Genomic DNA, 25,280 nt, shown 5'->3' on the forward strand with positions numbered 1-25,280 from the left:
CCTCTGTACCATTCATATCCCCAGCTAACATCTCCTCCTTCAGCCTCCCTGTGTTTTCTTCTCCTTTTATCAAACTGAGCAGCAAGGCCTTTCTTCCTGTATTCATTCCAGTGAACTGGGCTCTCTGGTGGACAGTGAATAAAAACTGTGATTTACTCTCGAACCTGTTATTAACTAAGAATCTGTACAAGTAGGGCCTAACAAGGATTGAAAATATCACTGTTTCCTCATTAAGTTTTTGTTTTATTTGCTGATTTTTTTTGTAAGCAATGAATCCACCTGATCGATCGGCCTGGACTCAATCACATATAATCCCACCCATCAGTAAAAAACATATTGTATATATTGTTTTCTGGTGAAAAACTCAGGCTTCTTGTGTTTATCTCAGCTGAAAAACTGTCCAGTTCTCCAGTGCTATTTGTGGATGGATGAAAAACAAGAAGAAAACTGAGAAGCAATGGGTTTTTTCTTTCTTCCAAATTGGATTTTAAAGACTAAGGCTAATGGGTTGAACTGCAGCTTTGTTTTTTTTTGTGATTTTCCTCTTAAGGCTTTGGTCTAATGAGTGTACTGCATTTTTAACCACTTTAACCAAAAGAATAAATGTGTAGTTACTGATTTGACTGCGTTACCAGTAATTAAGTTGTGAAACTGTGACAAATATGCAAATTTCAGTAAACACTGAGTGAAATAAGAAAACACCATAAAAATACAGCATTTTTTCTGATGTTGCAAACATTTTTATTAACTTTCTCTTTCTTAAAAAACATCTCATAACTTTGATAACAACAGAAAAACTTGAAGAAACTCAGGAATGCCAGGTAAGAGGTGACGCGCACGCTTTTCTCGATCATAAATAACGAGTGAGAACGTCAGGTTAACTCGGCTAAGGGCAAATCCTCAAAAGAAAGAAGAAAAAGAAAGAAAGATAACGCAACCCGGAGAGCTGCAACCTTCAAACCAAGTCTGCCAAAGAGAGCAACAGCTGGGCTTTTAACAGAAGATTTAGTCACCTGTTTTCAAGAGGTTGAGGTATGGCATGGGAGATGAATCCAAAATCTTCTCTTCGAAATCTTCCATCGAACACCTCCTCTAAACATCCGTTATCTCCACACTTTATTAGACAACTGTGGAAAACAAATACAGCTCCGGTGCCTTCTGCTTGATTCTCCAAATACAAAATAAATCCACAAGAATGTGACATAAAAACAGCACCTCACACTCACGCTTGGAAAACAAGGTTCGCCGGACAGGGTTAAACACTCTGCCGACAACAACGAGGAAATAATCCACACAGATTAGCACACATACTTCACATCTTGGTTCTGTTTTCACAGCAAATGTCAATTCTCAAAGGACAAATCCTTCAATACAGTCCCTATTAACGCACTAATCACCTGACTGAGCAACAACAAATAAATAAATGTAATCCTAAACGACCCAACGAGATTGTAAGAACTTGAGTTTTTTATTTTTAGAAAATAAAAACCAAACATTAAATACATCAATCTTCAATTAAATTCCCTCAAAACAAATAATCACACTGTTAAACGCAGCCTCAAAGACAACACCACGAATTTCCAAAAACTTTAAATCGCTCATTGTCATAAGTGGTAACTTTAATTTAAAAAAAAAAAAAACACACTACAGGTTGCTCAACGTGACACGCAACAACTGCACAACAACGATAAAAACATCTCTTAACCCATGCCATATTGTAGCCAACCAATCTGGAAGACGATAACTGCTTTTTGTTGGCGTTTCATCGGAAAAGCGTGGCAACTCCCTTAGATACCGGCTACGCTGAAGTTTCTTCAATAAACAAAAGTCACGTGTTTCTTTGTCTTTCTTTGGTCATTGACAAGAAGAAGTAATGGTCAGACTAAAAAAGGGGAAGGTGTGTTTTGTAGAAAGTTTAAAAAAAACATAACAGCACAACCAACCCTCCTTTTTTGTAACTGTATTATGGTTGGATTCCAACATAAAGGATGGACTTGTCAGACGCCACTCGCCAGGCTCGACGAGAGCGCTGCTAAGGGTAAGTGGGTCCCAAGAGCGTGCCTCCCAATATGGGAGGGTAACATTAGGGTAAAGGTTACAAGAAAGGAGAGAAGTCTCAGGGAGAAACGGCATTCCCACCAGAAGCTTTAAGGCTCCACTTCAGTGTCCTCCTCAGCATGTTTCTGCATGTGCATCAGCATTCCCTGCAACACACAAAGTCACAGCCTCTAAATCAGCTTCTAAAACTTGTATGTACTCAACCAAAGCATATGTAAGCGTTTATATAATAGGAGGTTATATTAAAATGCATATTTACACAGCATCACTCATTAAATATGAAGTTCCTGCTATGTATTGCTTTAGAATCATTTATAGATTCTAACAGGACATGATTTGTTTTTACACTTTATTCGTGACAGGTTGTTATGGTCCTCTTATGGTCGCTCAGCTCCATATTTATTAAAATAGCATAAATTAGCTTTGCTGGATTTGCAGTTGAAAGTTTATATTATAGTGGGCCTTGGTGTTTCACCGTCTGACTGAAACAAGCTATTTTAAATCTATCTGTCTACTGATTGGCTGCTACTAGCAGACAGGAGTTTTTCCTGTTTGACATGAGCATTTTAGAGCTTTTGGGCCATAAAGATGATCTGCATATATGTCGAAATGAAGATTTGAAATTTGGGCTATGTTTAATATAAGTATCCTTATTGTATCAGTACACACAGTCAAGCAAAAAACACAAAGTACACTCTTACTGCTTCCACGGGAATTAAGAGGGTAAGCAGCAGCCAGGTGCTGCTAATCAAATGTACCCAATTAACTAATCATCTGTAAATAAATAAATAAAACCACCTCTAATAAAAGTTGATGCTTTGTGTGTCTGCTGGTCTGAAGCATTCAGGTGTTTTTGAATGACTGGGTGCCCGAGCAAACACACCCCAAGGTCAGATCGTGCAATACTTACAGAAATTGGAAAAAACCCAACAGCTACATTTCAGAGTCTACGGCCTTAGTTAGCATGTAATAGGTTAAAGTTCATGACAGTTGCTTGGAGGGACTGCCAGGAGAAAGCCTATTCTCTCTAAAAGAAAGGTTTTCAAATGTTTATCTGAACAAACCACAAGACGTCTTGAACAATGTTAACTTTGGACAGACCAGACCAAAGTGCAGATGTTTGCCCATAATGCATAGCACCACATTTGGTGAAAAACAAACACAGCATATCAGCTGAAACACCGACTGTCAAACACGGTGGTGGAGCGGAGTCACAGGGCTGAGCATTAACTCTTCTGAGTTTTGCAACAATCCAGTCAAAGTCCAGACCTCAACCTCACTGAAATGCTGTGGTGGAGCCTTAAGAAAGCTGTGCATACCTCAATGAACTAAGCAACGTTATTAGGAAGAGCAGGGCAACAATAAGAAAAAAAATATTAATGGCTCATTATGGAGAATAAATGACTTTGACTGCATCTGTCCAAAAAGAAAGAAAATGTTGGGTGTTGAGTTCTGTTGAATGTGTTTATACCTGCTTGGAGGTGTTGCGCGCAGAGAAAAACGCTTCACAGTTTTTCCAGCGGCACTTGAGCGTCTGAAAGTTGCCACTGGTGTGGTCGTTGATCAGGTGCTGCCGCAGATGCTCTATCAACCCAAAGACCAGTGAACAGCCATGCCACTGGAAACACAAAACGCCAATAACCAAACAAAATGAGAAGCTCAGAAGGAAAAGACGGGACTGGAACACAACTTATCCATAAATTTCTCAGCATTGCTCCATGACACGTCTTACCCAGCAGCGGTAGTTTTGCATTAGGTTCAGCTTCACTGCCTGCACGCTGCCATCATAGCAACCCGTGTAGATCTGAAACACACAAAATTAGAGTTAGGATTTAGCCTTCTGAGATATAACACAGACAATTTTATGAAAAGAGATGTCTTGTAGAAAGCCAATCGCTCTCAATCATCACTTAGGACCCAGTAGAGGTGTGTGACAACATTAAAGCTTAGAAATTCCTCATATCAGCAATGAAACTTTACAATTTTCATTCATTCATTCATTCATTCATTCATTCGCTTCCGCTTATCCTTTTCAGGGTCGTGGGGGGCGCTGGAGCCTATCCCAGCTGTCATAGGGCGAGAGGCAGGGTACACCCTGGACAGGTCGCCAGTCTGTCGCAGGGCCAACACACAGGGACAGACAACCATTCGCACTCACTTGCACATTCACACCTAGTGGCAATTTGGATTAATCAATTAACCTATCCCCACAAGCTGCATGTCTTTGGACGGTGGGAGGAAGCCGGAGTACCCGGAGGGAACCCACGCAAACACGGGGAGAACATGCAAACTCCACACAGAAAGACCCCGGCCTGATGTTGGAATTGAACTCAGGACCTTCTTGCTGTGCGGCAACAGTGCTAACCACCGTGCCACCGTGCTGCCCACTTTACAATTTGTTTTTCAAAAATATTCTGTATGAGAACCAAATAGATGAGTTATTAAGTCATAACTGGTGTCTAAACAACACTTGAAATAGCACGTCTCACCATGTTCTTGTGGATAGCCATGCACATCACCATGTCCTTGTGTCCTCCGTAGACCTGCAGTTGGTCATGAGTCTGTGGAGAGAGCGTGCTTTCAGATTTTCTTGTGCAATGGCATGTCAATATTAAATAAATAAAGAAATTCATGAGCAGTTTATGTTATTAAAAGACAGATGGTGTGACGATGCTAACCTGCAGGTCGTAGACACGGACCAGTTTGTCCAGGCAGGCGGTCACCATCACTTTCCCCAGGATGGCCACTACTGTAACAGCATGACTGTGGCCCTTATAAACCCGCACAAGCTCACCTGTCTGTGACAAAGTAAGAAAATAATCATTTCACATGGCTTCTTTTTCAAATGGTGAATAACTGAAATTAAAGACGCAAAACTGTAACAGCGACTCACATGGATGTTGTGTGCGTAGACACACTGATCACTGGATCCACTGAATACCAGATCATTGACCACCTGGGAAAAAGCAGCAGAAGAGAAGACACACTCACAAAAGACACAAATTTGCATACAAACATAGATAATCTGTGTATTATATTTTTTAACAGTACAAAACATCAAGGTTTATAACATGCCATCCTGTCATTGTTGTCTTGAATATCATGAAATTTACTCCAGCAGTAATGCAGTTGCTTTGTTGAAGCTCAGATGTAATCTACCTTCATGCAGAGCACAGTTTTGGTGTGTCCCTCCAGAGTGCGCAGCAGCAGTCCGTTCTTGGCGTCTCTCACACTGATGGTGTTGTCATAGGAGCCCACCAGCAGGATCCTCCTGGCTCCCTCCTGTGATGAGGCCAGACAGCTCACGGCCCGCGGCCCGTGGCACTCAAACACGTCCATCTGCTTGTTTGTCTAGACAAACAATTGCAAAATGAACATCAAGCGAAGCACACTTCACGATGATGATTCTTCTTTCTATCATTGCAGAAACAAGTAGCTGCAAAACCTTTTCATTTAAGGGCACACTTAAAGTCAGTAATATGTGCAAACTACTCGAGGTATGTGATTTAACACTGATGGGGCTGCATTTTCTGTCACATATAGGAGAATGTACAAGCACTGTGGCAGCATTTTTAGCTCAACACATTGGCCGTTTCCACATTATTTCTTAATTGCTTCCAATGCCATTATTTTAGAGACATTCCTGCTTGTGCTTAATTTTTCACCTTAAGGTTAAAGGTCACCACTGTGCCATTCGCCAGACCAGCATACAAAGTTTTCCAACGGCTGTGGAGGCAGAGGACTCGATCAGACAGAGAGAACTGCTGCTCGAGTTCCCGTGTCTGTGGACAAGAGCGAAATACAGAGTGTCAATAATCCAATGTTGCTGTGACACTAACATATGGCAGTTTAAGTAAAAGGCCTGTGATTTACCCTGAGGCTGTAGCAGCGTATGATCTGGTCACTGGAACCAGAATAAAGGCGATGATGCAGGCTTGGAGCCGCTGAGACCAACAGGCAGCTCACTTTGGAGCTGTGACCCTCGAACGTACCAACGCATTTATGACTCTACGACAAAATTTAAGAAAAGCAAAGTTGCAACGTTGTTCCATAATAGATATTCAGGCACATCCTGGCAAATAGCAGCAGTTATTTCATTCACAACTCACCACCAAGTCAAAGGCTTTGACGGTTCGATCTCCTGAGCACGTGTACAACAGGCCGTTGTGGATGTGCATGGCGTTCACCGCCTCCTGGTGGCCCTCAAACAGCCCGTCAGTGGGCATCTCATCTTCACCATGGTCAGATGATGCATCTGGAAAATACAAACATGAAGGAAAATTTTTAAAAATCAAACACACAGTGAGGAAACTGACATAAATGATCTTACAGCAGGTACATCCACTCATAAGGGGCCTGTCCAGATCATTTTAACATTTCTAATTCAAAAGATGGATCCAATTATGTGGTTCTTTACAGAAAAAAAAAGTTTACAAAGCATCGTATTTGTGTATGTGTGTCTTCTAGTAGTTATCTCTGCATACTCATGCATGCCCTCAGATAACACCTCTATGAATACTTTGCCCATAAAAAGTAAATTGGGCACATTGGAATCTATTTTTATTTGGTGAGTGTGATATTCATAACATAGAAATATTACTACTTACTACTATTACTACTACTGTTTGTACGTTTATGTGTATTTAAGGCTATCTCACTCCTAACATAACTATTTCTGTCACTTATAATGTGAACAATACAAGTACAAACTATGTTTGGTTAAGTATGACCCAACTTTAATCATAGCGACTGCTCTCCAGAGATGAACGTACCTGATGAGTTCTTGGGCAAAGTGATGGCAAATGGCATGTCACTGTTGAGAGAAAAGTTAGAGTTTAATCTAAAAGTTTGTTCTTATGAAATCTGACCTTTCTGAAACCCAGTTGTGCATCTTATAATTTAGGAAAAAAGTGTATTTTGCAATTAGCTTTTTTTTAAATCCCACTTAAGTCTTTAAGTCTGTAGAAACAAGTATTTTTGCTCATATGAGTTCACACTGAGCTGAAATTGCGACAGCGACTCACCTCTCAGATGATTTACACAAATCCATGTCACTGGTGGAGGAGACCTCGTTGCAGGCCAGGCTCCGTGGCTCAGGACTGGAGGAGTCTGCGATTGGGGCTGGAGGGGGGATTTGAACTTGAACATTCACTTGGGGCTGCTGTCTGGCAACAGTGACCTCCATGCTTTCCTCTGAATCCAAGTTCACCATAATATCAGCGGTGGCCTCATGAGGAAGCTCTGCTGGGGACTTCTGCTCTGCCTTCTCTAATTTGGCACTTGGAAACAGCATCTTGAGTGGCTTCTTATCACCCTCTATGTTCATGTCACCCTCTCTGTCTTCTGTAGGGAGACTGGACGTACTGACCTGAGAGCCTCCGCTAGGTCTCCTACGCGTTCGGGGGCATCTCGGCCGTGAGGCCTCTTCATCCATCTCAGTGTCACTGCTTTCAAACTGCTCTGTCCCCTGAGCCTTCTTCAATGCCTTCCTCTTCTTCAGCTTCCTCACGCGCTTTCCAGTCCTCAGCTCTGATGGAGAGGCAGGGATATTAAGGATTGAGGGGGCTAAAGGGGATTTAAAGGATGGGATGTCTGCAGAGTCATTAACCTCACAGTCTCTAATGGGTAATAGAGGCTTAAGGGGGCTTTTTGTGTCAGCTAAAGAGGTGAGACTGTTCCTTGCTGTCTGTATGGCTTTTTCCGTTGTCTCAATAAGTGTTAGCGACTTCTCCTTGGAGTCTGCAGGCTCTCTAAAGTTCGACGGGTACAGCTCAGGGTGTCTTTCAGGGGAAGCCTGGAAGTTGACGGCGAAATCTGCAACAAGCAGCACAAATAACCCAAAATTGTCTGTTACTTTATTTAGTAAAATCTCCTACGTAACAATATCCTTTTATTCAAGTAATACAAATAACACATGATGGACTCTTCCAAACAGTATGTGTAAAAACTTGTAAAGATTAGATTCACATGCAGTATTTCTCATGATAAACACACTGTGTCCAGAATGCTTGTAAAATATTTGCAAAGCTGATTTTTGTATTGTGTTTAGTTTAGTGACATAAAAACCTTTTAACGCTTTTTACTTTTTGTTGGTCTTTTAGACATCTAGGTGAGCTCATTGATCAGTGAGAGAGATCACTGATCACAGTGATCAATGAGATGTAAGATCTGGGATGCTGTTTTAGGGTCTGGGAAAAGCAATGTTACCTGGTGAGGAGGCTCTGGCAGGAGTGACCGGCAGCTCCGGGGTGGTGCTGTGAGCACAGTTGGTCAAAGCGTCCGCAAGGTCCGGCTCTGAGCTGATATGAACAGGGGACAGGGGCTCCTGCTTGATAGCTACAGACATCAAGGGAAGGCTGGAGGAGGGGGGAGAGCCACACTCTGCAGCACGATTGGGACTGTGGACAGCAGTTTCCACAAGAGAGGAAAGTGTGACAGAGGAGGGTACGTGTGCCTCAGTTTCAAATGTATCCATCTTTTCTTCTTTCAGTTTGATCTGAGGTGCTTCCTCCATCGTACCTGTATAAAAAGAAATCCATGATTAAAAAGCTTATTCCACCAATCATAGCTTCTTCTGTAAACTATATTTGTTCCATTACTGCTACAAATATAATAAACTTATTTTTAACTATAGTAGAATACGAACTGGCTTTTAATTGAATCTAGTGTGTAGTAATTTGTAGTAATAGACATTTGGTACAAGTGACCAAATGTATTTTGCACATGTTTTTACCTTGCATCCCTTTTAGTAACTCAATGCGCTTGTTTCTTAAGGTGCTCATCTCTACAATCATCTGTGAAAGACAAAGCCATACAAAACAATGGTTAGGCAGGGAACATGTTATCTTCAAAGACAAACTGCATAGAAAGTATAAATCCTAACGTTAATCCCTAACTTTTAGAAGTAAATTAAATTCACATGGAACGCAAGACCATCGTTTAAATAGTGAGACTTGGGGTTATATATTAATGTGAAGTAGCTGGCAAGACAACAAAATGCTTGCCAACACAAACTCTCTGTGAGTCCTTAGGTGTAGGCCCTTTTTGTTATAATGCGTTGGCATTAGACACTAAACACCTAAAAGCACGTAACTGTGCGGAGAGAGAGTTTTTGAATAATAGAGTTCAGCTGTGTGCAGACCTGCTGTTTAACCACCATGAGACGCTGCACTTCCATGTAGGCGGCCTCCAGCGCAGCCCGGGCCTGGATCAGGCTGGTGTCCACAGTCTGCAGGGAGCGACTGAGCTCGTCCTCCCGCAGAGACACTGCCAACAGCTGGTCAATGTGCGAACGTTCTGCAGCAAGCCCAAAACACAGATGTGAAACACAAGCAGCTAAACCATGACAGGAAAATGAATTATAACCCCAGAGATTCTTGGTTTTTTTAGCCTACTAACCTCTTTTCGATTTGACCTTCTGTCTTTTGCTATTATGTTCTATGCATGAAGACTCTGTACTCAGAGCGTCCTACAGAGAAGAAAGAAAGCAGTCACGATGACATATTCTGCTTGTCCTTTCAAAAAACAAATACACAAATAAAAATGAGAACACCGTTTCCTAAGCTCACCCCGGCTGCTCTCCGCCTCTTTGCTGTTCCCAGACCATCGCACTGCTCCGTCCCTGAACTGCTGTCCCCGAGCACTGAGTCAGACCGCTGGAGGGCTGTCTGGTTCTGAGCTTTGGCCTCGAGATGAACGAGCATCTGTCCAACCTCTGGCTGAGACTGACAGTCTTGATTTCCTAGAGAAGACTTGCGATTTGGATTAACTGTAGATCCCTGCTGCTCTGAGTTGAAGCTTTCTCTCTGTGAGGTTTCCTTTGATATATGGGATGTAAAGAGGTTGTGCGTGGACGCAGGAGCGAGGCTACTCTCTGATAAGGAGCGTTTTCGTGAGGGGCCCTGGTAAGAGACGTCCATCAATGACTCCCACTGGAAACCCTCCAGCAGCGGTATGTCACCCTCCTCTTGGCTCTGGTACTCCTGCTCATATGAAACCATCTCAATGCCAAACCTGAAAGACAGAACATAAACTTGTATTAACTGAAATCAAATCGAAATCAAAATGTATTTAAAAATTTAAAGATGAGATTATAATTTCACCTTGGCATGCCTTTTCCTTTGTCTTGTTTCTTCCTGACCTCGTGATACACCTGTTCCCAGTTAACATTGCGCCGAGACCCAGAGGAGCTGATGAGCTGCCGCACAGTTGGCTTGAGCCCTGAATCCTTTTCGGTGTCGCTTCTCCGCGACTCGTTCACATTACGCACCCGTCTGGCAATGTTCAGGTTGGGCTCGTGGCCGACTGTTTTGCTCTTGGAGCTGATATGTTTGGTGAGGTCACGTTTTAAAACTGGAGGCAGGTCAAGTTTGGACAGACTTGATGCATGAGTCTGTGCGTCACCACTTCTGGAGGTGTCACTCTCTGAGCTCTGCCCTGCCTCACTGACCTGCATGGCCTCATCTGCAACAACTGAGCAGCTTTGCTTTTCCACTTTCTTATTGTTCTCCTCGTATTCCCTGCCTGATTCTGCCAGCTTGGAGGTCTCCACAGTAGAGGTGCTAACTTGCAGTGACTGGAGAAACTGACTGCTGTCTGAAGATGTCAAAGCAAGCTTTTCTGACCCAACTGGATCAGGTAACACTGATTTTACTGCATTCTGCCTGCAGCTGATCTCTTTGTTCACTCCAGTCTGACTCTGTACCTGATTCGTTTGCGGCTCCTCGACACTGTGCTGTGTCATTTCCACTTTTACATTATTACCAAATGTATTTAAAGAGCCCTTCTTTTCTAACACAATTTGTTTGGCATGCTTAACTGATTCTGGGAGCTTCTGTTGCCGTGATTGAAAGGACCCAGTCAGTGAAGCCTTGACTTCACTCTGGATTCCAGTTGGTTTTGATTGCACTTGAGCCTGACTGGGGATCTTGCTGAGATGAGCCACACTGCTGATTCCAGGAGCTGAGGACATTTTCCGATCTAGCAATGACTTATTTGCATTCTGATTGTACCAATTAGACGCTGAATTCTGGTGGCCATCTCTCTGTGAACTGCTGCTTCTACTGCTACTCCCATCTCTAGGTTTGACTGCAGGGTTTGTTTTGTGCCTCCCTTTTTCTTCCAGTCTACTTAAAGGCAAAAGACTTGATTCCTTTTCAGATTGTGACTGGCTGTTAAAACCAGTGGCTTCCGGTGCTTTGTTTTGAGGTTTGGGGGCTCTTGGGTATTCCTCAGATGATTTTGGACCGGTATCTTTATGTGGCACAGACTCTAAACCCTTCACAGGATAGGGTGACCAGCGACAGGATTTGTCAATCTTCGGATTGCTGCCCAAAGTCTTAGAGCTTTTACTGCTATTAATATCAGATTCTGCTGGTTGGCCATCCCCCTTCTGTAGCCCAGCACTGGCCTGACCTGGTTGGTCATTACCTGTATTCTGAAACTGATTCACAGCCTGGGCCAAAGAGACAGGGGGAGGTGGATACATACGAGGAGCCTCCAAAAAGCTCATGTGCCGGTTCTTTTGAGTGTACTGGGAAATATTGTTTTGCCCATAGAGCCCATTTCTACTGCCTCCGTTGCTGAGCCACGGAAATCGATTTTCATTTTTGCCAGGAAATGCACAATGACCCCACGTCTTGTTGCTTCGAGCTTCCTGACTATCTGAGCTTCTACCAGCAAACTCTCCAGATGCCCACCTCTCTAAGTTGGGGGGCTCCTGAGCATGCCAGGTGGCGCTCTTCCCCTGTTTCCTCTGGTTCCAGGGTTGTATCTCCCCTGCTTTGGAGTCATACTGGTTGCTTTTGTACCAAGTCCTGTGGTGACTAGACCCACCGAATCCCTGTCCCGGCTGCTGCCAGCCACGCTGCAAGGAGTAACGCTCTTTAGCTTCCTTTAACCTCTGCTGAAACGCCTCCTTTCTCCTTTTATCCTCTTCATCTTTTGCTAGCTTTGCAGCAGCAGCTTCCTTCTCTTTTCTGGAAATAACAGTAATATAAATGAAATACAAGCAAATATTTACAGCTGCCCTTACATCCAACTTGCAACATTCAAAACAAAAAGTAATAATATATGAGGCATTAACACAAAATGAGAGAAAGAACTAAACTTAGAAATACGTGAGGAGGATTGCCGCTCTGTGTGGGTGATACAATACACACTGTCAAGCTTAAAGAAGAAGAGTGAATTTGGATGGAAAATTTCGATTGTTTTAACTTTTTTTTTATTAGACTTCACATCAAAAGCAAATAATCCCACCTACAGGTTTGCCATAATAATTTCAAAAGTTTGTTTGACGCTGAAAGTCATTATTAGAGCAATTCATTTGCTTTAAATTAAAAACGCATTAATAAAATTATGATTTCAGAGAGTCTTCCTGACAATTACATGCACCAACCAGCAGAGGGAAAATGTCTGGTATGTGACAAATTGACAGCGTTTTCCTTCACATATCTTCATATGGATCAGCAATCACACATTATTATAAGGTATTTTGGGGGATTATACCAAATATGCATAGAAAAGACTCATTTGAAGAAATAGTCTAATAGTGCAATTAGTGTGACATTTTAGTTTTGGCTTAAAAAAACATGAATTTTAGAAATTAAAGTACAAAAAAGGGCTGAAGTGAAGGTTTTTGTGTTTTACTCTTTAATAAAAGCATCAAACTGCTTGTGTCTGAACCCTGTATGTGCAGTCATGCTTTTTTTATAGCCTTCAGTCCTGACATACGACTCCAGCTGCAGCATAATGTGAAGCTGTGGCTAAAAGAGGCCTCTGAGCACCACTGAGCAAAATGTGACTATACATGGTGTATATACACACACACATACACAAGCTTGTAAGGTATCACTATTTAAATCATAAAAGCTTCATAAAAGTCATCTGTGACTCTCCTGGAGACTTTTGATTTAAAATCCTAGACAACATTTTGTGTTTAAACCAAACGAGTAGCTATTTTTCTTTTACCTGATCTTCTCTTTTCTCTTTTCAATCAAGTCCACCAATTCCTGATCAAAGTAGTCTTCTTCATGGTCGAGCCCAGGAGGCTTCTGGTCAGCAGCCTCCACATTCTGCTTGTGCATGGGGCTGGAAATGTGGCTGGCATAATCAGTCAGACTCACCACCTTCACCTTACAGACTCTGCACTCATGTCCGCAGTCCCTGGGGAGGGAAGGAGAGAGCGGACGTTCAATCGTTCCTTCGGGCATTGCGCTAAACTTGTCTGGTTCGGTTTTCCTGCCTGCAGAGCTCGCAAATATATATTCTGGCTCTACTTTCTGTTACTTTAAAGTCTTCATAAAATCAGGAAAGGAGAATACTCTACAATCCTTGAAAATATTACTTGTCCAAATTCTCTATCCGTTACAGATCAGGAGGTCGCTAACTTAGAATTTTATCTCATAAAAAATAATCGTTATCATCCTGATCGTGTTCTCCTTTCTTCAGCAGGCCATGGGTGGCAGGGTGAGGGCAGGAAGAGGAGCAGCAAGGCTGGACTCAGGCAGCATGCTAATCTAGCTGTCCCGCTTATGTCCAGCCAAGCAGTGCAGCACTGGGACGCGTGGAGGGGAGAGTAGCCCGGCGTCTGCAGCCTAGTGCGCCCTCATGATGGTGTCCGCTGCGCTCTGAGACTCTACAGAAGGCAATGTCTGTATATGACCTCACTCTGTGTTCCATGAGCCAGGACCCAGCCCCCTCTCAGGCCAGCATGTGTTATTAGCACAGGCCTGTGGATTGTACCGACCAATCCAATGCACAGCCTGTGTAACTGGAGCTGTGTGCAGCTGCTTCTAGCCTCCACTTCAAAACCTCTCCCAAGTATGCCATCCTGTGATTCTGATAGGGGCAGTGACTTTGCTGGCTCCTTCTCAACTTCTTTTTCAAATCTGTGTCATGGCATGCTGCCTTTTTGTGACCTCTCGTGCAGCTGGCACACAACTAATCAATATTTTTTCAAGTATTATTCGTCAGCTGCAGAAACAGTGCTGAAAATGCAATCTGTGGGTTAGCTTAACCTCACAAAAAAAAACTGTAACAAGCTGGAGCTAAATTTAAGTTTATTGTTGCCGTCATATTCCTACACAGGTGCTTTTCAAATAAATCTTCACACATTCTTTTCTTTAAAAAATACTAATATTCAGCTTTAGGTGATGAACACAATAAGATTTCATCTTTGCACATCAACAGCATGAAATTCCAGTAACTGAAACAGAGTTAGCTCCTCTAGAGATTCTTCCATCTCAGCGACAGAGCCACATGCTTTTAGTAATCTACATGCGAGTCACAAGATAGCCAGTTGCCTTCTAACGGTCATGCCTGTTGTTCCGGAGAGATTGTGTCTAAATATATGTGGTACAGTTGAGACAGCTGCCCCTATATCCACTTGCTCGATTACTGTGTACACGTGCCCGTGTGCACACGTGCCTCATGACCTAAATAATCTGGGCAAAAGTCTTGTGAAGCCAGTATTTTTGTGAAGCCAGTATTAAACAGGACGCAATAACCTGAACCTTTTCAGTATTGCATGAAAGTCACGAGTCATGTAATGAAATCAAACACCTTTTTTTGTTACGTACGTTTCAATTTATCTTTAAATAAATGTAACAAAATAAAGAAAGAAAAAAACTCACCGGCCTTTAAGGTTCTCCAGCTCACGGTGGTGGAGCATGCTTCTCGTGTGCTCATCCATCTCCTGCAGGTACATATTCATAATAAAACATTTTTTAAGGCGAGGTACAGAGAAACACATCAAAACACGTAGTTTTAGTTTAGTCAGGCAGTAAAAAGCCCCTCATATCTCATAGGTGGTTAAAAATAGGTATAATAAACCTAACTACAAGTATCTTTAATCAGAACCTTGCACACCTGAGAGTGTAGATACATGCCACGGTGATCAAATACTTATCATTATTTACTTTGTTTTTAAAGTGTCGACATATTTATAGTGTAAATCAAATTTCTGGGTCAGTTACCTGCTTGGAGACATAGACGGTTTCACAGAGGATGCACTTTCTGTCTCTCGTCATTTCGAACGCAGATGAATCTCAGCCCATTACTGCGGAAAGAGAGAGTGTTGTTTAACTTATGTGACGCCTCCCTGGGTGGATGTACCTGAGTTTTATTTCACAAGAACAATTAATTATGGGCTGTAATAGTGTCCATACTGTATGAAGAAAAGTGACACGTCAACCAACAAAATGAAAAGAACTCAAAGCTTTTTTTTTCTTTGAGCAACCACACCTAACTATTCAACAACATGCTTTGGTACCACAGCCCAAATACCAACAAAGTTCAACCTGATCACTAGTCTAATTCCAGTCTGCTGATAGAGCAGCTCTATGGCCAGAAGGCAGAGCGATGTCTGGACGTGTTCAACACTCACAAACAGGGGGAGGAATAAACACCGGCTACAAGTCAACTGCTGGTCAAGGTCTACACCAACACTGCCTGTTTTTAAGAAGGTGACCACATGAAGGATTTTACTTTATCCCCAAAATACTGCTGGTTTATGAATTTGGGGATCCAAAAAATATTCAGAAAAAGAGAGAAAATATGCAGTAGCTCTATTAATGTTTAAATACAACGACAAAATACTAGTATGGAAAAACAAACTACCACCCTGGAAACTGGAAAAACTGGCAGTCAAGCCTTTCTACAAACAATGACAAGTTGAATATTTGAGTGACGAGTGGATAAAGACAAAAACAGTAGGGCAAACCTTGTCTCACACTCACACACACACGGTACAATTCAATTAAAAAGCATTTGGCCTACTTCCTGACTTTCTATTTTTTATTTTTGCATATTTTTCACACTTACATGTTCAGGTCCTGAAGCAGCAAAGCAGCCCCAGACCATCACACTAACACCACCATGCTGGCTTGCTCCCAAGATGTTCATTTTATGAAGTATTGTGGTAGTTTTACATTAGATGTAGCGGGACCCAAACCTTCCAAACAGTTCAACTTTTATTTTATCAGTCCACAGAGTATTTTCCCAAAAGTCTCAGGGATCATCAGGATGATTTTCTATAAGCAAATGTAAGATGAGCCTTTGTGGTGTTTTAGATCAGCGGTGGATCTCTTCCATGTAAGCCATTTTGACCAGTTTCTATCTTATTGTTAAATCATGATCCCACACCTTAACTGAGGCGAGTGAAGCCTGCAGTTCTTTAAATGTTGTTCTTCGTTCTTTTGTCACCTCCTGGATGGTGGTCGATGAGCTCTTGGAATAATTTTGGAAACCCAACTGCCCCTGTGAAGGTTCACCACTATTCCAGATTTCTAATGGTTCTCACAGTGGTTCACTGGAGCCCCAATTGCAGAGAAATGGCTTTGTAATCCTTTCCAGTCAGATGCCAGTGAATTTGACTTTGTTTCTTTAGATCATGGCATCATATATTCCTTTTTGAGATTTTTTTTTAGCCTACCCCACTTTATCAGAGAAATTCTATTTAAATTACCTCTTGATTCAACAGGTTTATGAAACTAAACTCAGCTTTCTGAAAAATGTGATTAATCATAGTTAATTCATGATTCGGAGTGGGTTATTTTTTCACACTAAACCAACTGGGTTTGGACAGCTTTTTCCCCTTAATAAATGAAACCATCATTTAAAAATCACATTTTGTATTTACTTGAGTTATCTTTGTATAATATTATAATTTGTTTGATGATCAGGAAGTATTATGCGATCTCACTTTCTTCGCTTTTACAGCACAATTTCCATTAACACAACTTTCCAACTTTTACCATACAGAAGAAGTGATCAGGTGAAATAGTTACAGTAAGTAAGTAAAATAGTGACAGTAAGAATGGATACTCTTGAAGTGCCTTAAAATACCTTTGAAGGGCTATCTTTTAACACATTTATAAAACGCATGAGTGAGCTGCTAATTTTCTAAAGAGCAGCCAGGAGGACAATGTTAGATATCCCGTGAACTTCTGCACAGTTATGTTAGCAGATCAGGCAGCTGTGCTACAATGCTTGAAAACAGGCAGGGGGCAGTTAAAGAAGTTCCATGTCAAGTCAGTTTGTTTACATGCCACAGTTAGGATCTCATCTAATTTAGAAACCACAGAGAACATCTTCTACTGACGTTTCCCCAAGCTCATCACAACAAGGTACTTTATCATCAAAGCTGTGCCAAAATAAATACTTAAAATTCAAATGCACATATGACCAAAGTACTTGGAAATTTTAGTTAGCATGCTAACTTTGTGCAAAAGTTTACCACCAGTCGCATGACATTTTATTATGATGTTATCAAACACACTAAGGTAATAAAAACTTTATAGTAAATGTCAAGCGACAGCTTTATTGCTGTTTTAAACTAGCTTATGGTTAAATAAAGTCCTGGGTCCTTGAGTGTTGTTAGCCTAGCTGTTTCTAGTTGTACAGTTAGCTGGTAAGTATGCAAAAAAGCAAAATAACGTGACTCAAAAACTAGCTTAAATACGAGCTGACCATCCCACTACCAAAGTAATAAAAAATGTTATTACGAATTATGATTATTATTATTCAGCAGAATTTACTTGAACTGTTATTGAAAGCTAAGCTAGTAAGTTAGCGAGCTAGCAACAGCATGATAGCTGCCACATGAACATGCCAGTAATGTCCTTAACTTATTAGCAATTAAAAGGTGATGAGGGAGCCCGACTACAACCGAATGGTTTTACACACTGTAGACACTTAGATGTGACTGATTGCTACCTTCACAACATCCAGATGTGTGTAGGACTACTGCATTTTCTCATCCATCGCTGAAGCTAATAACAACATCCGCCTCCTCGCCGCGCCCCCAAACGGAGCACCAACCCAAGATGCGTTCAGGACCATTTCGGATTCAGGAAACCAGGACGCCACACAGAGACCGAGCAAAAAACAAAAATGTCTAATAGAAAAAAATAACTGTAATGGCACTTTACAAATAAATAAATAAAAATTAAAAAAAAAATTAAATTGCCAGTGCTTTATGCCCATTCCAGCTCCATAATTTTTAAACAACTTTCTGAACAACTCACTGTCATTTAGGATTTAGTCCTTCCCAGGTCTTAGTATTAAATCCCAGATGAACAACTGCTCATGATACAGTACACTGTGGTACTGTTTATTTAACAAAAAAGTAAATGAAAATAAAGTGTGTGTAAAACTGAGTCCACCCCACTGTAGAAGCACATATATCAGCAGTAACTTGAAGCTTCTGTTTTCCATCCATCTATTTTTTTCTACTTAACAAGTTTGTGGTCCCCTATTCAAGGTAAATCCAAACATATAGATAAAATCAAGGATCAGTTCGTCTGGGAAAGATATAAAGTCTGGACAGTCTACCCATTGATACCGTGTAAAATTAAATTTGGCAGTAAAATACAAGAGTAAAAACATATTTATTTTGAAAAATCATTTAAACAGCAAGATTTCAACATATCGATGCATAACGTTGAATCTAAATGAAAAACAGCAGCACTGCTGGAACATATATGCTACAGAAACAAACTACAAATTAAAAACAGTTCTCAGAAATCCCTTTAGAGTCTTTAAAATAGTATTATCACTTTCAGAACTGAACCAGTCCAAGATATAACACAAAAGTTCACATTTTCTCAGTTTTACACTTAAAAACAACTTTTAAGAAGTTTTAAAAGTGTCTTGGCTTTCAGCAACATTTTCTTGAGTGTGCGTGTCAAACGCAGTGTTTATTGGACGTTTTAGAAGGTGTTTGTGAAGTACATCTTCTTTTGAAATGCAGTAACTAAATATTGGCTCTTAAAGAAAATGAATCTAGCAATAACAATAATCTAGTAATAATCAGTTATTACTGCCAGCTTACATGTTAAAAGAGAAGCAGTAACACCTACAAATGTAATTCATAAGCATGCCCTCGTGCTAATATTTCTCACTACTGATTACAAAAACAGTGCCTGTAGTGACCTGGAAAAAGCAGCTGTGTGAGAATAAAGCTCAGCTCCGTCAGATCTTAGAGTTTGGATATTGTAAGATTGTGTCTTGTCTGCAAAGTGTTTCAGGTTACATGGTTCAGTTCCCGTGCTTTATTCCTCAGATGCCTCTTGCGCATCTTGATAGTCCACTTAATAGTGAGTTTGGCAAAATTGGCAGCTTTGAAGAGAGCCATGAAGACCCCACAGAGGATGGCTATAGAGCTCCAGGCATTCGCAGTCACTATCTGTTTGGAAAGAAGCAAAGTTTTGTCGAACAATGAGCAATTCGTGCAAGCACAATTCAAATAAGGAGAAAATTTCTGTGAGAACATACCAGTCGGATTTCCTGCATAAAAGGATCTCGCCACTCAAAGACGGCAAAGTAGAGCTGATCGGTTTGTGCCCCTTCAGGCCTTTTATCGTTGAATTTCACCACAGAAGACTAGACCATTCACCATAAATAATCAAATTAAAAACTTTCAATTCAAATGTCATCGTGCATGGAACTACATGTAAACTGTTGGGACATAAATACCTCTTGTCGAAACTCGACAGCTTCATTTTTTACCCCAGATGTTGTCAATAATGACATTTTGACCCAGGTTCTGAAACCTCCAGAGAAGGTCCACATGGAGTAATTCCTCTCACAGTCCCTCATAAACTCTGATTTATTTGCACTACAGGCAGAAAACAGGCACATATGCTGCTATCACACAAATCACTGTTAACACTTTGCAAAACATCAAGCTTCGAGTGTCTTATTAAACAATGATTACCTGTCAGTCAAGTCACTAAACTTGGCAAAAAGCATGTAATTGATGGCACTGAAGTCCTCCTCTGTTTCATTGCGACTGAACTGCATGAAGATCAGTTCTTTGTTACGGACGTCAGATGGCCCGCGGACCACCAGAGCTTTTTTCTGTAACAGTATAATAGTATGTAAATCCAGTGGAGACAATTTTACAGTTATGTTATAGCTGCACATCTTTAGGATTGCTCAGACTTGTGGGTTGTGTCTGAGAAACAGCCAAATAAAAAAAAAGTTAATTCTGACCTCTGTTTCGTTCGCGAATGGCCCAAAGTAGGTCACTTCTTTTATGTTACAGTCTACTTCTTGAGGCTTGCCGGGGTCCACTAAAGGTGGGATGTAGTCATGGTAGTGATGTTTACAGCTGAGCAGCTGGGCTTTGCCAGGGTACAGAGCTATGCCTGCTCAAAGAAAGTAAACAGAGTCTGCATCAATGTTCTTCAACAGCAGTGTTTATGGACTCACTGCCATTTACTTGTTTGTTCTATGTGGAGGTAAAAATGTAAAATTTTGCAACGGGTGCCTCCAAACACGTTTTATTTTGGCGACGCAGACGAGGACACTTAATGCATTTCAAAATTCTTCCATGTGTCTCTCATCCACAGAGAACAGGATTTGTTCAGCTGTTGCTGACTATTTTCATGGATGTCTTTTCAGATGGAGATTTAAGGCTTAAGGGACTAGCTGGAAAAAAAAATTAAAGAATAAACCACATTATCTTCTAAAGCAAAGATACAACACAAAAAAGAAAATGCACCTTGCATTGCATGTCTGCAACAACTGACCAAGTCACATTTGATAAGCTGCAATTTTAGAAAAGTTTTCAGATTTAATACACCCTCTGGTGGCCACACAGCAGGCAATACAAATTATTCACACATAACTAGCGCCTGCCTTCTGTCACAGTGTTATTCAATTATTGAGTATTTTGTCACCAACAATAATTTGGGGTTTATCGCGATAGAAAACAGGCCAGGTGTGATAATGAAAAGGAGCAAAGAAGTATTCATTTCTAAAATCTTTGCCAGGGTGGATCATCTGGCTCCATCTCACCCCATCCCCAGCATCCTCCTCTGTCACACAAACCCTCTGCATGTCCTTTTCACTACATCCATGAGCCTCCTCTGTGGTCTTTCTCTTCTCCTCCTGCCTGGCAGCTATATCCACCATCCTGCTCAACCTGAGCTGGTTCTCTGATGGACTCATTTCTAATCTTGTCCACACTGGTCACTCCCATTGAACATTTTAACCTCTCAACTCTGACAACTCCAGCTCTGCCTCCTATCTCAAAATCATACATCATAGCAGGTCTCACTACTATCTTGTAAACCTTTCCTTTCTCTAGTGCTGCTATCCTTCGATTGCAAATCACCTTTGACACTCCTCTCCATTATCAAATGCTTTCTCTTGATCCACAGAAACACTGAAACTCCTTCTGACCGTCTCTATATTTCTCCATCGACACTCTCAAAGCAAACATCCCATTCTGGGCGATCGTGGCTCAAGAGTTGGGAGTTCGCCTTGTAATCGGAAGGTTGCCGGTTCGAGCCCCAGCTTGGACAGTCTCGGTCGTTGTGTCCTTGGGCAAGACACTTCACCCGTTGCCTACTGGTGGTGGTCAGAGGGCCCGGTGGCGCCAGTGTCCGGCAGCCTCGCCTCTGTCAGTGCGCCCCAGGGTGGCTGTGGCTACAATGTAGCTTGCCATCACCAGTGTGTGAATGTGTGTGTGAATGGGTGGATGACTGGATATGTAAAGCGCTTTGGGGTCCTTAGGGACTAGTAAAGCGCTATATAAATACAGGCCATCTGTAGTGCTCTTTCTCTTCATGAAGACATTCAGCTGCTCACTTAGCTTCAAAATCTCTGTCCCATATCTTAATGGCATGGTTAATCAGCTATATCCCCTTGTATACTCAGATACTATTCCATCTAGTGCCACGACAACCACTACATGAAGAGCATGTGTTCCTGCTAAATGCTGATAAAGGCAGATTTAAATGCTTATAAAAAAAATATGAAGTGCTGCTGTGTAGTGCAATCTGTATTTTCTGGATGAAATGAGTTACCTGTTGTTCTATGTTTTGGACATAACAGCACACTTAACACCCACTAACCCAGTCATAGTCCTAAAATATGCCCCAAAAAGTGTATCATTCATACTAACCAGGAGATGAAAATGAGTCAACCTCTTTGTAAATGACGGACATAACGGGGTTGTTTAGTTTCTCCAAGAAGTCAGAGATCGTCTGGTAGGCCAGGAATGCTGCCACCGCAGTCAGCAGCAGGTAGATGAAGATGAGCACCACCGTGAAGAAATTCTTCAGACAGGTTTTACTGAATCTCATAGGTGGATTGGGCCCCCTAACGTCATCCTGTGCTGTAGGGACAAAGGGGTAAAGGCAGGAATCTGAGTGGACAAATCCAATTACATGCCACAAAAGCGTGGACCAATAAAAAATATATCAGTGTAATGAGTGTCCAGCATGTGGTGCAGAAACACGTCTCCTACTACTTTGTGAGATGCTGCTATCAGGCTTCTCATGCTCCGGGTCTTCAGTGGCATCATCAAAAAAGACTGGAGACGGTGCGTTGCCTTCATCTTCATCTCCCCCCCCTTCATCATCCTCATCATTGAACTGTAGGGTTAAAAAAAGAACATTTAAACACCTATTTCTGGTTACAAGTATAGTAAAACTATACTTAAAATCCTAACAATTACTAAGGTGGGGTCACATTTGTATCCATTTTAAGTGGAGTGGAATAGCACTCTGAGATCTTCAGTTAATGATGAATCAAACCTAATACAAAACCCTTTGCTGGCAATGACGGCCTAAAGTTTTGAACTCATGGACAACATCAGATTGCTGGGTTTCCTCCTTTTTAATGCTTTGAGGCCTTTACTGGAGCAACTTTCGGTTGCTGTTTGTATGTGGGCCTTTCTGTCTGAAGTTTAGTCCTCAACAAAAATAATCCACTTGTCCACTTCTTTGCTTCAATAAACAAAATAAAGGTTTGTTTTGGATCCATGTTTTAGGTCATTGTCCGTCTGTGTTGTGAAACAGTTGGCTGCATTTAGCTGGATTTAAGCAGACTGAATGTCTCTGAACACCTCAGAATTCACTCGGCCCCTTCTGGGGAAGTATAATCTTCCACAGGAGATGCTGATCCTGTTCTAAACTGCAGTCATTGAGTCTGTCCTGTGGTATGGAGCAGCCACTAAACAGGACAGGTGCAGACTGTAGCGGTGCCTGAAAGGCATTTAACCTATTGAGTTCGTGGTCCTTTATTGGGTGAATACCTGAAAGACAGTAAGTTTTATGTATATATATATATATATATATATATATGTAATATATATGTAATATATATATACATATATATATACACACATACATACACTATTGTTTTTGGTATATTGTTCCCTTCTCAGTAACGCCACACCTTTTAGTTGCAATGTATTCATCTTCCACATGTTAACTTGTCATATTTTAGTAGTATGTAAACATCTGTTATAGTTACATGTTTTCATATCATATATAACATCAGTTTGTTTTTGCTGACAGGTTGCAGTTTTCATGCTCAATGTCAGGTTATATCAAACAGCAGATCTGTATATATCAGAGTTATTATAGTATCGTATTTTCAAATTGGTTTTTATTTTTCCATTTTGACTTTTTTTATTTATTTATTTTTTTTAACTTACTAGTTTTTAGTTTCCTCAGCACATTTTCTTGTGTGAGTTTAGTTTTTATTTTTGGAAGATGTTTAATTTTATTTTAGTTTTTACTAGTTTCAGGATTAGTTCTAAAAGTTAGTTCTATTAGTTAATCTTTTTAATTCTTACTCTATGGAGGGCACGCGTCAGAGGCAGGATTTAGGAAAATGAGCTCAGATATTTCAATAAAAACCCAAAACTTTGGGAAAGCAGTGACTCAAAATTTTTGGACACAGCTGGTCGATGTCCATCAATGTCTCATTGGGCAAGTTATTATTGAAACTTTATCAAACTAACAGATACTAACGCTTAATATTTTTCCCTCTACTTTTTTACTTAATTTGGTTTAGTTTTTCATTTTTGTTAACTAAAATGTTGTTTTCAAGTCTAGTTTTAGGACTTAGTTCAGTTAAGTCCACAAAGAGCAGTGAACCTTAGAGAAGCAGGGACACAGGTCAGCCGATCATGGTTACACACACACACACACACACACACACACACACACACACACACACACACACACACACACACACACACACACACACAAAACAAATCTGCTCGAGCTCACAGTACAAATTTTCACATCTTGTAATTATTTTCTTTAAATAATTTTCGGATTCCCTCATCTGTTAAATCTGTTAAATCCCACTTTAACCCCTTCTTTTAAGACCCCCTGTCTCAAAAGAAATTACAAAATATAGAAAACAGTAACATTTCACTACTTTTGCCTTCTACAAACCTGACATTTAGTCACAACAACAATGATTACTGTTTCTTTCATTTCACTGACCTGTAATCAAATACTCCAATGACAAAACAGTTTAACTTATCTGGTGTTGATATTTAAGGTCAGTGGTTATAAGTTAAAGGTAAATGTACTTACAACAACAAAAATACACATTTAAAAAAAAGTATCACACTGTCTGTTTTACATTATGTCCAAACCATCTTTCAGTGAGGAGAGCCTAAACAATGAAAACACCTGACAGCACCACAAACTTAATGACCAAGTCAGCGCTGGCTCCAAATGCAAGCGAGGCTTTAAAATGGCCATACCGACCAGTGGTTTTAAAAGGTTTTACGCCATTTCTGCAGCTATTTTAAAGCTTAAAATAAGAACTGGCGAATAATCTAAATGAATACTGCAACTATAGCTGAAACCCAAAGGAAACATGAAGTCAGGAAACGGCTGCTCAGTCACATGATGCCAAATACGCCCGACAGGAGCATGGACACAGCGAGAGAAAAAAGACTTTACTGCTGTCCTCAGAGACAATAAAAAAAGAAGCCTACAGTCTGTAGCAGTCCTGTGATTACTGAGACAAACATGAAAGATTTCAGAGTGAAACACAAACACGAAGGAACTTGTAACTTACCTCCTGGTATGAGAGGGACCTTCCTTTTCTGAGCATTCCTCTGCGGAACTTCCAGTGACTTCACCTAAAGCAGCTCTTCAAGCTTTTTGTGCCAACTCAGCAGATTGCTCCTAATAAACCTGACATGTTTAAAAACACCTCATTCCACCGAGCTCAAGTCTCACAGTTTAAAAAAAAAAAGACACCAGCACCCACCCCTGGGGGTTTTGGAGAAGTAGATAAAGGCCCAACCCACGATAATAACAGGGGACCCATGGGCCGCGATTCAATGCGATCTTGTTTCCTTGTTGTGGCTTCCTTGTGTCCTAGCTCGTTACCTTAGGTTGATTCCTAATGCTGCGTTCATGTACTTATGAGAAAACTCATTTATCTAAAAAAACAAC

The 25,280-nt window shown here is 41.0% G+C and overlaps 2 protein-coding genes across 3 annotated transcripts; both read right to left on the reverse strand.

The window, feature by feature from the left end:
• Positions 1-1,630: 1,630 nt before the first annotated feature.
• znf106a (zinc finger protein 106a) lies at positions 1,631-17,842 on the reverse strand. Its single transcript, XM_085342541.1, has 22 exons — positions 17,773-17,842; positions 15,033-15,115; positions 14,691-14,752; positions 13,027-13,221; positions 10,161-12,035; positions 9,627-10,071; positions 9,457-9,526; positions 9,200-9,354; positions 8,792-8,852; positions 8,266-8,577; positions 7,083-7,872; positions 6,831-6,871; positions 6,168-6,313; positions 5,932-6,066; positions 5,724-5,840; positions 5,218-5,409; positions 4,952-5,014; positions 4,737-4,856; positions 4,548-4,619; positions 3,791-3,862; positions 3,530-3,676; positions 1,631-2,204 (listed from the first exon to the last, which is right to left on the reverse strand). Exons 2-22 carry the CDS (start codon positions 15,084-15,086, stop codon positions 2,148-2,150), a joined length of 5,181 nt encoding a protein of 1,726 aa, XP_085198667.1. The 5' UTR covers positions 15,087-15,115; positions 17,773-17,842; the 3' UTR covers positions 1,631-2,147.
• A 709-nt stretch (positions 17,843-18,551) lies between these two features.
• Positions 18,552-25,084, reverse strand: pacc1 (proton activated chloride channel 1). Of its 2 annotated transcripts, none has more exons than XM_085342586.1 (8): positions 24,898-25,084; positions 22,316-22,442; positions 21,971-22,183; positions 20,053-20,207; positions 19,775-19,917; positions 19,534-19,675; positions 19,333-19,440; positions 18,552-19,243 (listed from the first exon to the last, which is right to left on the reverse strand). In XM_085342586.1, exons 1-8 carry the CDS (start codon positions 24,931-24,933, stop codon positions 19,082-19,084), a joined length of 1,086 nt encoding a protein of 361 aa, XP_085198712.1. In that variant the 5' UTR covers positions 24,934-25,084; the 3' UTR covers positions 18,552-19,081. The 2 variants fall into 2 exon arrangements, with proteins under 2 accessions (XP_085198712.1, XP_085198713.1); XM_085342587.1 differs by having other exon boundaries at positions 22,319-22,442; positions 24,898-25,081.
• Between the last annotated feature and the right edge of the window lie 196 nt (positions 25,085-25,280).

Source organism: Diplotaxodon limnothrissa, linkage group LG19 (assembly GCF_057381915.1).
Source record: "Diplotaxodon limnothrissa isolate DT_005_m linkage group LG19, D_limnothrissa_male_GT1.1, whole genome shotgun sequence".
Classification (NCBI taxonomy): domain Eukaryota; kingdom Metazoa; phylum Chordata; class Actinopteri; order Cichliformes; family Cichlidae; genus Diplotaxodon; species Diplotaxodon limnothrissa.

Bases quoted from the DNA above. Each gene is read 5' to 3' on its own strand.
- pacc1 (XM_085342586.1), bottom strand. From the start codon at position 24,933: ATGCTCAGAAAAGGAAGGTCCCTCTCATACCAGGAG. The intron at 20,208-21,970 runs GTTAGTATGAAT...TTCTTTGAGCAG, and splicing joins TGACTCATTTTCATCTCCTG to GCATAGCTCTGTACCCTGGC. The intron at 19,676-19,774 runs GTAATCATTGTT...TTCTGCCTGTAG, and splicing joins TTTAGTGACTTGACTGACAG to TGCAAATAAATCAGAGTTTA.
- znf106a (XM_085342541.1), bottom strand. From the start codon at position 15,086: ATGACGAGAGACAGAAAGTGCATCCTCTGTGAAACCGTCTATGTCTCC. The intron at 7,873-8,265 runs GTAACATTGCTT...TGCTTGTTGCAG, and splicing joins TGCCAGAGCCTCCTCACCAG to ATTTCGCCGTCAACTTCCAG. The intron at 6,067-6,167 runs GTGAGTTGTGAA...ATTTTGTCGTAG, and splicing joins TCAAAGCCTTTGACTTGGTG to AGTCATAAATGCGTTGGTAC.